Source organism: Schistocerca serialis, chromosome 11 (assembly GCF_023864345.2).
Source record: "Schistocerca serialis cubense isolate TAMUIC-IGC-003099 chromosome 11, iqSchSeri2.2, whole genome shotgun sequence".
In the NCBI taxonomy this organism is placed as follows: Eukaryota; Metazoa; Arthropoda; class Insecta; order Orthoptera; family Acrididae; genus Schistocerca; species Schistocerca serialis.
The window spans coordinates 133704708-133717509 of NC_064648.1; the positions used below are offsets into that span (position 1 = coordinate 133704708).

The following is a 12802-nucleotide window of genomic DNA, read 5'->3' on the forward strand; positions in this document are numbered from 1 at the left end:
TAATTTTATATGATCATTCCACTTCAAATCGTTCCGTACGCATACTCCCAGATATTTTACAGAAGTAACTGCTACCAGTGTTTGTTCCGCTATCATATAATCGTACAATAAAGGATCCTTCTTTCTATGCATTCGCAATACATTACATTTGTCTACGTTAAGGATCAGTTGCCAGTCCCTGCACCAAGTGCCTATCTGCTGCAGATCTTCCTGCATTTTGCTGCAATTTTCTAATGCTGCAACTTCTCTGTATACTACAGCATTATACGTGAAAAGCCTCACGGAACTTCCAATACTATCTACTAGGTCATTTATATACAGGGTTATTACAAATGACTGAAGCGATTTCACAGTTCTACAATAACTTTATTATTTGAGATATTTTCACAATGCTTTGCACACATACAAAAACTCAAAAAGTTTTTTTAGGCATTCACAAATGTTCGATATGTGCCCCTTTAGTGATTCGGCAGACATCAAGCCGATAATCAAGTTCCTCCCACACTCGGCGCAGCATGTCCCCATCAATGAGTTCGAAAGCATCATTGATGCAAGCTCACAGTTCTGGCACGTTTCTTGGTAGAGGAGGTTTAAACACTGAATCTTTCACATAACCCCACAGAAAGAAATCACATGGGGTTAAGTTGGGAGAGCGTGGAGGCCATGACATGAATTGCTGATCATGATCTCCACCACGACCGATCCATCATTTTTCCAATCTCCTGTTTAAGAAATGCCGAACATCATGATGGAAGTGCAGTGGAGCACCATCCTGTTGAAAGATGAAGACGGTGCTTTTGGTCTCCAGTTGTGGCATGAGCCAATTTTCCAGCATGTCCAGATACACGTGTCCTGTAACGTTTTTTTCACAGAAGAAAAAGGGGCCGTAAACTTTAAACCGTGAGATTACACAAAACACGTTAACTTTTGGTGAATTGCGAATTTGCTGCACGAATGCGTGAGGATTCTCTACCGCCTAGATTCGCACATTGTGTCTGTTCACTTCACCATTAAGAAAAAATGTTGCTTCATCACTGAAAACGAGTTTCGCACTGAACGCATCCTCTTCCATGAGCTGTTGCAACCGCGCCGAAAATTCAAAGCGTTTGACTTTGTCATCGGGTGTCAGGGCTTGTAGCAATTGTAAACGGTAAGGCTTCTGCTTTAGCCTTTTCCGTAAGATTTTCCAAACCGTCGGCTGTGGTACGTTTAGCTCCCTGCTTGCTTTATTCATCGACTTCCGCGGGCTACGCGTGAAACTTGCCCGCACGCGTTCAACCGTTTCTTCGCTCACTGCAGGCCGACCCGTTGATTTCCCCTTACAGAGGCATCCAGAAGCTTTAAACTGCGCATACCGTCGCCGAATGGAGTTAGCAGTTGGTGGATCTTTGTTGAACTTCGTCCTAAAGTGTCGTTGCACTGTTATGACTGACTGATGTGAGTGGATTTCAAGCACGACATACGCTTTCTCGGCTCCTGTCACCATTTTGTCTCACTGCGCTCTCGAGCACTCTGGTGGCAGAAACCTGAAGTGCGGCTTCAGCCGAACAAAACTTTATGAGTTTTTCTACGTATCTGTAGTGTGTCGTGACCATATGTCAATGAATGGAGCTACAGTGAATTTATGAAATCGCTTCAATCATTTGTAATAGCCCTGTATATAGTAAAAAGCAATGGTCCCATAAGACTCCCCTGTGGCATGCCAGAGGTTACTTTAACGTCTGTAGACGTCTCTCCATTGAGAACAACATGTTGTGTTCTGTTTGCTAAAACCTCTTCAATCCAGCCACACAGCTGGCCTGATATTCTGTAGGCTCTTACTTTGTTTATCAGGCAACAGTGCGCAACTGTATCAAACGCCTTCCGGAAGTTGAGAAAAATAGCATCTACCTGGGAACCTGTATCTAATATTTTCTGGATCTCACGAACAAATAAAGCGAGTTGGGTCTCACACGACCACTACAATGCACCTCAGTGTACTGAACATTTACATGGTTGGTGACGACCTGGTTATTACCTTTTAAATGAAAACTTATTTAACATTTTTTGCTTCTACCAAATTCATGAGCACCATTTCACTTTGGATCTGTGGACAGTAGATTACATGTATGTTTTTCTTTGTCAGCATTTTTTGTGCGTTCTTGTTTTCTGACTTGTTCTACATTCTAGAGGATCCCGTCACTATGACTATTAGAACAAAAAGTACTTCTAATCTAATGTAAGTGTATAACTACCCTTTCCAAAATGTCGCACTCACAATGTGATCCTATGCAACGAGAAAGCCGTGAAAATTTTCTTGTGATATTCACTTACATGGTTGGTACCATCAGACCACTGTCCAAATGCTTCCATGATCTCGATGAACTCCTTGCAGAAGCGAGGTGTCAAAATTGGGAACCAGTAGACATCTGGACACGGCTGCAAAACCGAACAGAAGAAGCATACTGTAAGTTATGTAATGAGTACAACCAAGAAATGTAATCTTACTGCAACTCACAGCTATGTTATTGGCAACCCATTTGTAGTAGAATTAAATTTATGCAAACAATGGAAAATTCAGGATGGAATGTAACAATACGAGAGAAAGAAAGTTGCTACTCACCATATAGCAGAGATGCTGAGTCGCGATAGGCACAACAAAAAGATTCACACAATTATAGCTTTCGGGCATTAAGGCCTTTGTCAGCAGTAGGCACGCACACACACACACACACACACACACACACACACACACACACACACACACAAACGCAACTTGCACACACATCTCCAGTCTCAGAGAACTGAAAATTTATATAAAGTATGTTACAATACGGAATTTTTGCCTTTGTTATCAATAATTAAATTTTGAAAATTAAGAAATGGGAAAGAGGAAGTAGCCATTACCCAGAACAAATAAACAACACTATCTTAACCATGCAGGAATGCTAATAAGTTTTGACTTCATAGTAGCAGTCCATATAGCAATATTTTTTTTATTTTTTATTCTGTTTACCAATGTTGATCTTTCAGACCATTCTTGGGCAGCGGCTCTGAAATACGAGGTGTGTCCAGAAACTAAGTTTCATTTTGGGAAAAAAAGCTCATGAAACATTTTTCCAACAAAGATCTATTTTTACAAGAAAGAGCATTTCTTAAACTGTTATTCAACACAGTTGCAACCATTTTCAGACATTCGTCATACTGGAAAACCAACTTCTCTGTGCACTCTTCACAGAAAGATGCCTCCAATGAAGGCAGGCACTGCTGAACACTACTTTTGCGTCATTGTTGCTGTCTAAATGCCTTTCTCAAAAATCACACTTCAAGTTGAAGAACAAGTGGCAGTCAGAAGACGTGAGATCGGGACTGTACCGCAGGTGATCGAACTGTTCCCAACCAAATTGCTGACTTATGTTTTGGGTGACACGAGCAGAATGGGGATGAGTGATGTCAAGAAGCAACACAATGTCTCGATTGCGCATTCCACATTTTTTTTTTTTTACTTATAACCAGATTGTCGTATCTCTCCCAGAACACAGTGCACGCGATTATTATTATTATTATTATTATTATTATTATTATTATTATTATTATTGTGCTGACAACATTATTTTGAATTTTTGTTTTTTGGGGGATCGAGAGTGCCTCCACTCCGTCAACTGTTGTTTTGCTTCTGGAGCGATACGACAAACCTAAGTTTCATCACCAGTCACAATTCTGTTTAAGAATTCATCTCCTTCATTACAGTATTGGATAAGAAATGTCAAAACACTGCTAAGTCACTTCATTTTGTGAACAACTGCAGGCAATTTTGGAACCTGGCGGGAACACAATTTGCAAAAATTTAAGCAATATGTGACAATCTCTAGCAAAACAGTTTTTGAAGTTTGTGGATACTCATCACAAAGCATTCATGTTGTGAACTGTCTGTTTTCACATATTTTGTCATTCACTTTCTCAACCAAACCACCACTGTCAACAGAAGGCTATCCTCTACGTGCTTTGTCAAGAACACTGATTCGTCCATCGCTGAATTGTCTCACCCATTTCCTCACTATCAGATCAGTTATTACATTTCCACCACAAATCTCTACAAGCTGATGATGACTTTCAGCTGGCTTAACATTCTCTGCATTCAGAAACCATATTACAGGGCAAGCTTCAGTGTCAGCAGACTCAGGGAATATCTTAAACATTTTGATCACTCACAAATGCAAACACAACACAAACCGGCTGTAATAGGGTCAATGGGAAGATAAATAAATAGAGAGATGAGTGCGAATTTGCGGAACTGTGACATTAGTGCTGCGGTAGCAGTAAAATGGAATGGTTCTTACTTTCCGGACACACTTCATTTATAAAAGTTACAAAACATCGTGTGTGACATACACTTGTCAACATCGAAATCTATCATAAAAGCAACATATAATATTACAAGGTGCGACAATAAAGTAATGAGACTAATTTTGTTTGCAAGATGTGGCAACCCTGCACACTTGTGTAGGCACAATATCTTTGACCTCCGTCTATAAGCTGGTTCTAGTCCAAGTGGCACATCGATGCAACTGCTCAGTCATGACTTGTGCTGTAATAATAATAAGTTAACATGTGTTTGTGTCTCTCATCACGGAAATGGAACCGCATAATATTGCACAACGGTATGCCATTTCTTTTTGCATTAAATTGGGTGAAAACGCGCCGACAACTTACGGTAAGATTCAGAAGGTTATGTAAAGAGCTCAAGTTTTTTGTTGGCATAACATGTGTAGTGAAGTCAGAACGAATGTTGAAGATTAAGACCGCAGTGGATGACCATCAACCTCACGGACGGATGTCAACTTGGCCAGGGTGCGTGAACTCGTACGATCTGATCGAAGATTATCCGTGGAAATGATTGCAGAAGAACTGAACATCAACTGAGAAACGGTTCGTCTAATAATAACTGAAGATCTCGGTATGAGAAAGATTTGTGCAAAAATGGTCCCCAAAAATCTCATACCACAACAGCCGATATGTTAGAGCAAACGGAAATCAATCCAGAATTGTTGACCTGTGTTATCACTGGTGATTAAAGTTGGTTTTTTCAGTACGATCCAGAGACAAGATGCCAAAGTTCGCAATGGTGCTCAAAGGGATCACCCAGACCAAAAAAAGCTTGCATGTCAAAGTCAAAAGTGAAATGAATGCTTGTGTGCTTCTTTGATTCCAAGGGAATTGTTCATAAAGAGTGACTGCCTCATCGACAAACAGTTAACCAATATTATTACAAAGAAATTTTAGAAAGACTTCATAACAGAGTTTTTCGTGACCGTGCCAACATTGCTGATAATTGGATTCTGCATCACTATAATGCGATATCCCATACTGCTCTGTCACTACAGCAATTTTTAACCTCAAAACAAATATCAGTACTACGACAGTTATTCACCAGATATTGCTCCATGTGACTTTTTTTCTGTTCCCAAGAGTCAAAACGGCGGTCAGGGGACACCATTTTCAAACAACACAAGATGTCCAAAAAGCTGTGATGAGGGTTTTGGAGGATATTACACAAGATGAGTTCCAGAAATGTTACCATCAATGGCAGAAACATTGCAAAAAGGGTGTGCAATCAGAAGGGAATTACATTGAAGGAGACAACACTAAACATGACTAAAACGGTAAGCAACATTTTTTTTTTTCACTTCAGTCTCATTACTTTACTGTCGCATGTATTTCCCAGCCTGTGCACCAAGCTGCTGTGTGTACCTGACTGGCACCTCTCAGAAACTGCTATCTAGCTAGTAAAGGCTATGGGCTATAGAAGTGAAGCTCCAACTTCTGTTCCTCATACTATCCTTAGTAAAAATAATTAAAATCCACAAGTAGAATGTGCATAAAAGAAAATCCTCATACTGTACGTGAACATGTAATACAATATTGTCTACAATCTGCTAAAACATTTGCAAAAGTTTAAAAGGTCAACAGCCAGTATGTTATAAATTGCCCTCTGTCCTGTACTCGGCCAAGCTATTATATATGGTTCGGAAGCCAGATGCATTGAGCAAGCCGCCTCTTCAACTCACACTCCACTCACATCCCCCAGCATCACACGACACTTCTCCCACACATCCTATCGGCTGCCGCAGACACTGCTCTCAAAGTATGGCCTGCAAACAAACTTAAATGGAACTACCCACTTCTGCCTTGGAATACAGGCTGACTTTGGCCCCCAGGCCACAAAAAGTGTATTTTATTTGCGTTCATATCATATGACACACGTAATATAATATAACATATTAATCGATAGTAGCAGGGGATCTACTACCAATTAAGACCTGTAAAGGAGTTATTTGAATTAAATGTTCTTCCCAGCAAAGAGAATATAAATAAAAACAGGTACAGAAACTCAGTACCACAGCAATGCCTGCCCTCACCTGCTGCGCCGTGTTGTTGGGGTTGAAGTTCTCAGTGTAGTTGGCGTGGATGTAACGCTGCTCCCAGTCCCACCTGTTCTCGAAGATCTGGTAGACCTCCGGGTTCGTCTTCGACGTGTCGAACGTGTCCGGGTCCACCAGGTGGCCGAAATCTAGCCGGTTTGACACGTGCATGAAAATGTCCTGCGAGGAAGAAGAATACATTATTCTAAATGCTCTGACCAGGATGAGCATTCACAAGAATGTGTCCAAGTATCCAAAAGGGGTGGGGGCAAAGTGAAGTTTTAAAAAATTACATTAAAAAAATGTTGCAGCCTAAAGAACCGCATTTAGTATAGAATTGGAAGGAGAATCAGCATTGGTGTATTTTTTGTTTCTTGTTTTATTCTTCGCAAAATCGATTTTTGGTCACTGTGATCGCTCTAAGCTTGTTGATACCAGTGCCTACCAATTTTACTGTATATTACAGCACTGAGGATGGTCACTAAGTGACCGAAAATCGATTTTGCAGAGAATAACAATAAATAAATAAATAAATAAATAAATAAAATACGACCAATGCTGATTCTCCTTCCAATTCTATCCACTATTTGGTCGTGGTGCACAGAACACTCCATGGAGTCGCCAGTCAACTGCATTTACTGCCACCAGTGTATAATGTGTGCGTATTGAAGGATTGTAGTGTCAGTTATTTATTCGCCAGGGTTGTCAGCAATCAGATGGTGCTCCAGAGGCTCGCCTGCATGCCCTCTATTTTGTCAACGCAGGCAGTAACTGTGCTAGATTTATAGGTGAACAGTGTTTGCAACATTCATTTTTGGCTACAACTGAGCTGCACTGAGTGTTCTCCAGGTGAATAGCTTCAGGCATTTGAACAGTCACACTGTGGGCCTGCAGAAGCTGCATGGGTGTACTGATGGATTACAGCATGTGTTGGGCGCAATGTATCAGTCACTGCTTGGTCGGTTGGTTTGTGGATTAAAGGGACTAAACTGTTTGGTTATCAGTCCCTTTTCCCATAGTCACGCAGTTCCTGCATGAAAACCATACCCCAAAAGAATCCTAGTGCCTCAACTCTGGAGAAGGAACAATATATGTAAAACTAAACGTGTAGCCACACTGAAGGAGAACACGAAAGAAGCACGCCAAATGTGAAAACGTGAACTAAAAGGAAGAAAATGGTAAAAAGTTGTTAAAACAATATAGCAGATGGCCTGGGCTGGCTGATTGCAAGAATAAAAAAGGGATGCGCCAGCCACTCTGCAACCCACTAAAAACTCCAGTCTAAAACCGCCAGGCAATAGAAACACAGATGGTGAAAAGATGAACAAGTCGAACAGACAGCACCAAAGGGACCAAGAAAGAGTTAAAATGCAGGTAGGGTGAAGGTCTGGGAAAGATGGACAACATCCACCCTTAGAATGAGTGATAAAAACCCCCATCTTGAACAAAACTTAAAACTAGATCAGGCATTGCAGTGAGGCGCTGTCACCTAAGTGTGACTCGTGGTGGCTAAATTTGGACAGTCACAAGATGTAGCCCGTAGTCCAGCGTGGAGCACAGTGACACAGGTGGGTCTTCGTGACATAGGTGGTGACCGTGAGTCAGCCTAGTACGGCCGATGTAGAGCCGGCAAATGACAACGGGCCCTTGCAAGAGGTTCGCTTGGAGAACTGCCGTACATTCGTCGCCTCCTGTACTGTATGTGACTTGAATGAAATTTTCACTCTACAGCGGAGTGTGCGCTGATATGAAACTTCCTGGCAGATTAAAACTGTGTGCCGGACCGAGACTCGAACTCGGGACCTCTGCCGTTCGCGGACAAGCGCTCTACTGACTATGCTACCAAGCGCGACTCACGCCCCGTCCTCACAGCTTTAATTCCGCCAGTACCTCGTCTCCTACCTTCCAAACTTCACAGAAGCTCTCCTGCGAACCTTGCAGAACTAGCACTCCTGGAAGAAAGGATATTGCAGAGACATGGCTTAGCCACAGCCTGGGGGATGTTTCTAGAGTGAAATTTTCACTCTACAGCGGAGTGTGCGCTGATATGAAACTTCCTGGCAGATTAAAACTGTGTGCCGGACCGATACTTGAACTCGGGACCTTTGCCTTTCGCGGGCAAGCGCTCTACCGACAGAGATACCCAAGCACGACTCACGCCCCGTCCTTGTGACTTGTTCGGTACAGTCAGGAAACACCATTCCATAGTCCAGAGCCCAAAAACTTTGTGGCAAAATATCAATTGAAGATAAGATTCCAATATGCCTATTTCCAGACTCAGTTTGCGAGTAGTCTCTTTGGTAAGCCTGTCGGCAAGTCCATTTCCTGGGATTCTGACACATCCCAGTATCCGTACAAAGGCCACTGACCATATTGTTTGAGAACGAGGACTCTCGAATGGCCATCACAAAAGGATGGTGCGGACAGCACCGGTCAAGAACTACAAATGAGGAACTACTCTTCGATGCAGGAGCGGAGCGCGAGAGATGGCTACCAGTTCTGCAGTGGCAACACTGCAGCTGTCTGGCAAGAAGTGCTGTTCAGTATATCCTGCACGAGCTTAAGCAAACCCAACATGACCATCAGTCGACAAACTGTTCCTGTAAACTACGAGGGTCACTCCAAAAGAAATGCACACTTTTTTTTGTAAAAATACAGTTTTCATTCTGCATGTGTGAAAGTTTTACAGTGTGTAGATGCATCCTTCCCGCTTGTTTTCAAACTTAGTTCCACCTGTTCCCGTGAGTGGCGCCGTCACAGCACGTCTTCGAGATGGCTGCTGAACTTGACGTTCGTCAGAAGCAACGTGCTGTCATAGAATTCCTGTGCAACGAGACAGTGGGAAACATACACAAGGGGTTGAAAAAGGTGTACGGAGATGTTGCTGTCGATCGCAGTACAGTCACTCGGTGGGCGAGCTGGTTACGTGACGAAAGCTGGCACGGCAATATTGAGGATTGTCCTCGCAGCGGCAGGCCTCGTGCTGCACACACTCCAGACAATGTGCAGAGAGTTAACGAATTGGTGACTGCTGACAGACGCATCACAGTGAACGAATTGTCACGCTACGTTGGGATAGGGGAAGGAAGTGTTTGCACAATACTGAAAGTGTTGGTGTTAAAAGAGCTTTGTGCCAGGTGGGTTCCCAGGATGTTGACAGTGGCTCACAAAGAAACAAGAAAAACGGTATGCGGCGAACTTTTGGAACAGTACGACAATGGTGGAGACGAATTTCTTGGAAGAATTGTGACAGTTGATGAAACATGGCTCCATCATATTTCACCAGAGACGAAGAGGCAATCAATGGAGTGGCATCGTGCAAATTCACCCAAGGAAAAAAAGTTCAAAACCACACCTTCTGCTGGAAAAGTTATGGCTACGGTGTTTTTCGATTCCGAAGCACTCTTGCTTGTGGACATCGTGCCAAGTGGAACCACCATAAATTCTGATGCGTATGTGACGACACTGAAGAAACTTCGAGCTCGACTGAGTCGTGTTCGACCACATCGGCAAAAGCGGGATGTTTTGCTGTTGCACGACAATGCACCGCCACATGTCAGTCAAAAAACCGTGGAAGCGATCACAAAACTCGGATGGACAACACTGAAACACCCGCCTTACAGTCCTGACCTGGCTCCATGTGACTATCAGCTCTTTGGGAAACTGAAATTCTCTCTTCGTGGAACAAGGTTTGAAGATGATTACCCCCTTGTGCACGCTGCCAACCAGTAGCTCCAACAGGTCGGTCCAGAATTTTACCGTGCGGGTATACAGGCGCTGGTTCCAAGATGGCGTAAGGCAGTTGAGAGGGATGGAAATTATGTGGAGAAATGAAAATGTTGTTCCTAAAGGATGTATCTACACACTGTAAAACTTTCAAACATAAAGAATAAAAGATCGGTTAAAAAAAATAGCGTACATTTCTTTTGGAGTGACCCTGGTACCTCTGAACCCTGAGATACGTGAAGAATAGTATCGGTGATGTGTCGGTGTTTTAAGCTATGGTGTGTGGAACATTCTCATACCGTCACACGAGTTTGCAGACCTCCACCCGGTAAAGATGCACGTCGAGGTGGACACACTGTGGGAGTGGCGGCGGCAGACGCTGATGCAGCAGCATTAAGACAACGTGCACGTGTGGCCACGCTACCACCGACCCTGGGGTCGTGAAAGAGTCGACACAAGAATGGAGTGGTGCTCTGTCATCTTCAGTGATGACAGTAGGTTCCGCTCCGGTGTGAGTGACGGAGGCCTGCTGGGCAGCCTAGTCCAGAGTGCATTCTGCCACAACACACAGATCCCAACCCAGGCTTCAGCGCACGGAAGCCATCAGTTACAACTCGTGTTCACATTTGGTGTTTACGCAGGTTAAAGCGACCAGTTCCCGCTACATTGCAAAGGCTATTATCCCCGTGCTACTGACGTTTCTTTGACAAGGAGGTGAAGTGCTTTCTCAACAGGACAAGACACATCCACATACGACTGCCATAACGCAACATTCGCTTCACAGTGTACGACGACTGTCCTGGCCTGAAACACATAGGGATCTCTTGCCAACAGAACACGTATGGAACACAAAGTGAGAATTTACTTGTTCTCCAAGGAATGCGAGAACTATTGCTGTATTGCAACCGAAGACAGAAAATGCTAAGGGCAGTCTCTCACAGTATGCCACTTGGCATCTTTACAGTTGTTTATGTGTAAGAATTTATGTCTGCTTTGCTGTCAGAAGGGGTGTACTGTGTATTGATGCTACTGTTTAGGTGCCCCTTACTGTGACGTGTGTTCCATTTGGTCTGAACTGACAATGATGCACCATCACATCATCTGTCAATAAAATGACCTTGTCCTTGAGGATGTTGCATTTTTTTTTCCTACAGTGTATATAAAACACGAGTTGGTGAGGACCTGCTCATACAGCACAATGTGCAGTGCACTAAACTCTGATCCACGAACGATGGCGGTTCGCGCATGTCGAGGCATAGTCAGGGACTGCATTGTTGCCGATTCTAAGTGACAGTTGCAGTTGTTGTTGTTGTTGTTGTTGTTGTTGTGGTCTTCAGTCCTGAGACTGGTTTGATGCAGCTCTCCATGCTACTCTATCCTGTGCAAGCTTCTTCATCTCCCAGTACCTACTGCAACCTACATCCTTCTGAATCTGCTTAGTGTATTCATCTCTTGGTCTCCCTCTACGATTTTTACCCTTCACGCTGCCCTCCAATGCTAAATTTGTGATCCCTTGCAGTATGTGCATGCATTTTCTTTTGGTTCAAGAAAACATATATACTGCAAATTATATCTATCCCTTGCTTATACAGAATAAATCACTTACCACCACCATCAGCAACATCAATTTCCAACAAATGAAATATAAATTGACTAAACAATTCGCTACAATCACGTTTAATGCTCACATTAGCTACGGCATTCAGAGCAGAGCCCTCAGAACATTACTAAATGCTCATTGGCTGTCAGAAAATGCGTGATGTAGGTGCAAAGAACAAGCTTAAATTTGAGCGCCATCGTTTGTGACTCCAACTATAGCCTGCAAGACAGGCAGGTGAGCCAGACCCAGATCAAATGTGTGTAGCAAATTAACGATCTCAAGCTGGCACACCTGCCAGCAGGACTATGATTTTTAGGCTGGGTCCCACGATAGTTTAAGCGAATGGTGGGCTGGTCCCCAAATTACGCCTCCATGAATGTGGTACACAAGCAGTTAAAACATACCACAAAGAACATACACTACTGGCCATTAAAATTGCTACAGCAAAAAGAAATGCAGGTGATAAACGGGTATTCATTGGACAAATATATTATACTAGAACTGACATGTGATTATATTTTCACGCAATTTGGGTCCAAAGATCCTAAGAAATCAGTACCCAGAACAACCACCTCTGGCCGTAATAACGGCCTTGATACGCCTGGGCATTGAGTCAAACAAAGATGGGATGGCGTGTACAGGTACAGCTGCCCATGCCGCTTCAACACGATACCACAGTTCATCAAGAGCACTGACTGGTGTATTGTGACGAGCCAGTTGCTCGGCCACCATTGACCAGACGTTTTCAACTGGTGAGAGATCTGGAGAATGTGCTGGCCAGGGCAGCAGTCGGAACATTTTCTGTATCCAGAAAGGCCCGTACAGGACCTGCAACATGCGGTCGTCCATTATCCTGCTGAAATGTAGGGTTTCGCAGGAGTCGAATGAAGGGTAATGTAGGGTAGGGTCGTAACACATCTGAAATGTAACGTCCACTGTTCAAAGTGCCGTCAATGCGAACGAGAGGTGACCGAGACGTGTAACCAATGGCACCCCATACCATCACGCCGGGTGATACGCCAGTATGGCGATGACGAATACACGCTTCCAATGTGCGTTCACCGCGATGTCGCCA

At 43.5% G+C, this 12802-nt stretch overlaps 1 protein-coding gene across 1 annotated transcript in view; it reads right to left on the reverse strand.

Annotated features, from left to right (window-relative positions):
- The window catches only part of LOC126427387 (procollagen-lysine,2-oxoglutarate 5-dioxygenase), a 460163-nt gene that overhangs the window by 25656 nt on the left and 421705 nt on the right, over positions 1 to 12802 (reverse strand). The window contains exons 12-13 of the mRNA XM_050089740.1: positions 6399 to 6581; positions 2314 to 2418 (exon numbers count right to left, since the gene is read on the reverse strand). Coding sequence (XP_049945697.1) covers positions 2314 to 2418; positions 6399 to 6581 — 288 coding nt within the window. The remainder of the gene's footprint in view (positions 1 to 2313; positions 2419 to 6398; positions 6582 to 12802) is intronic.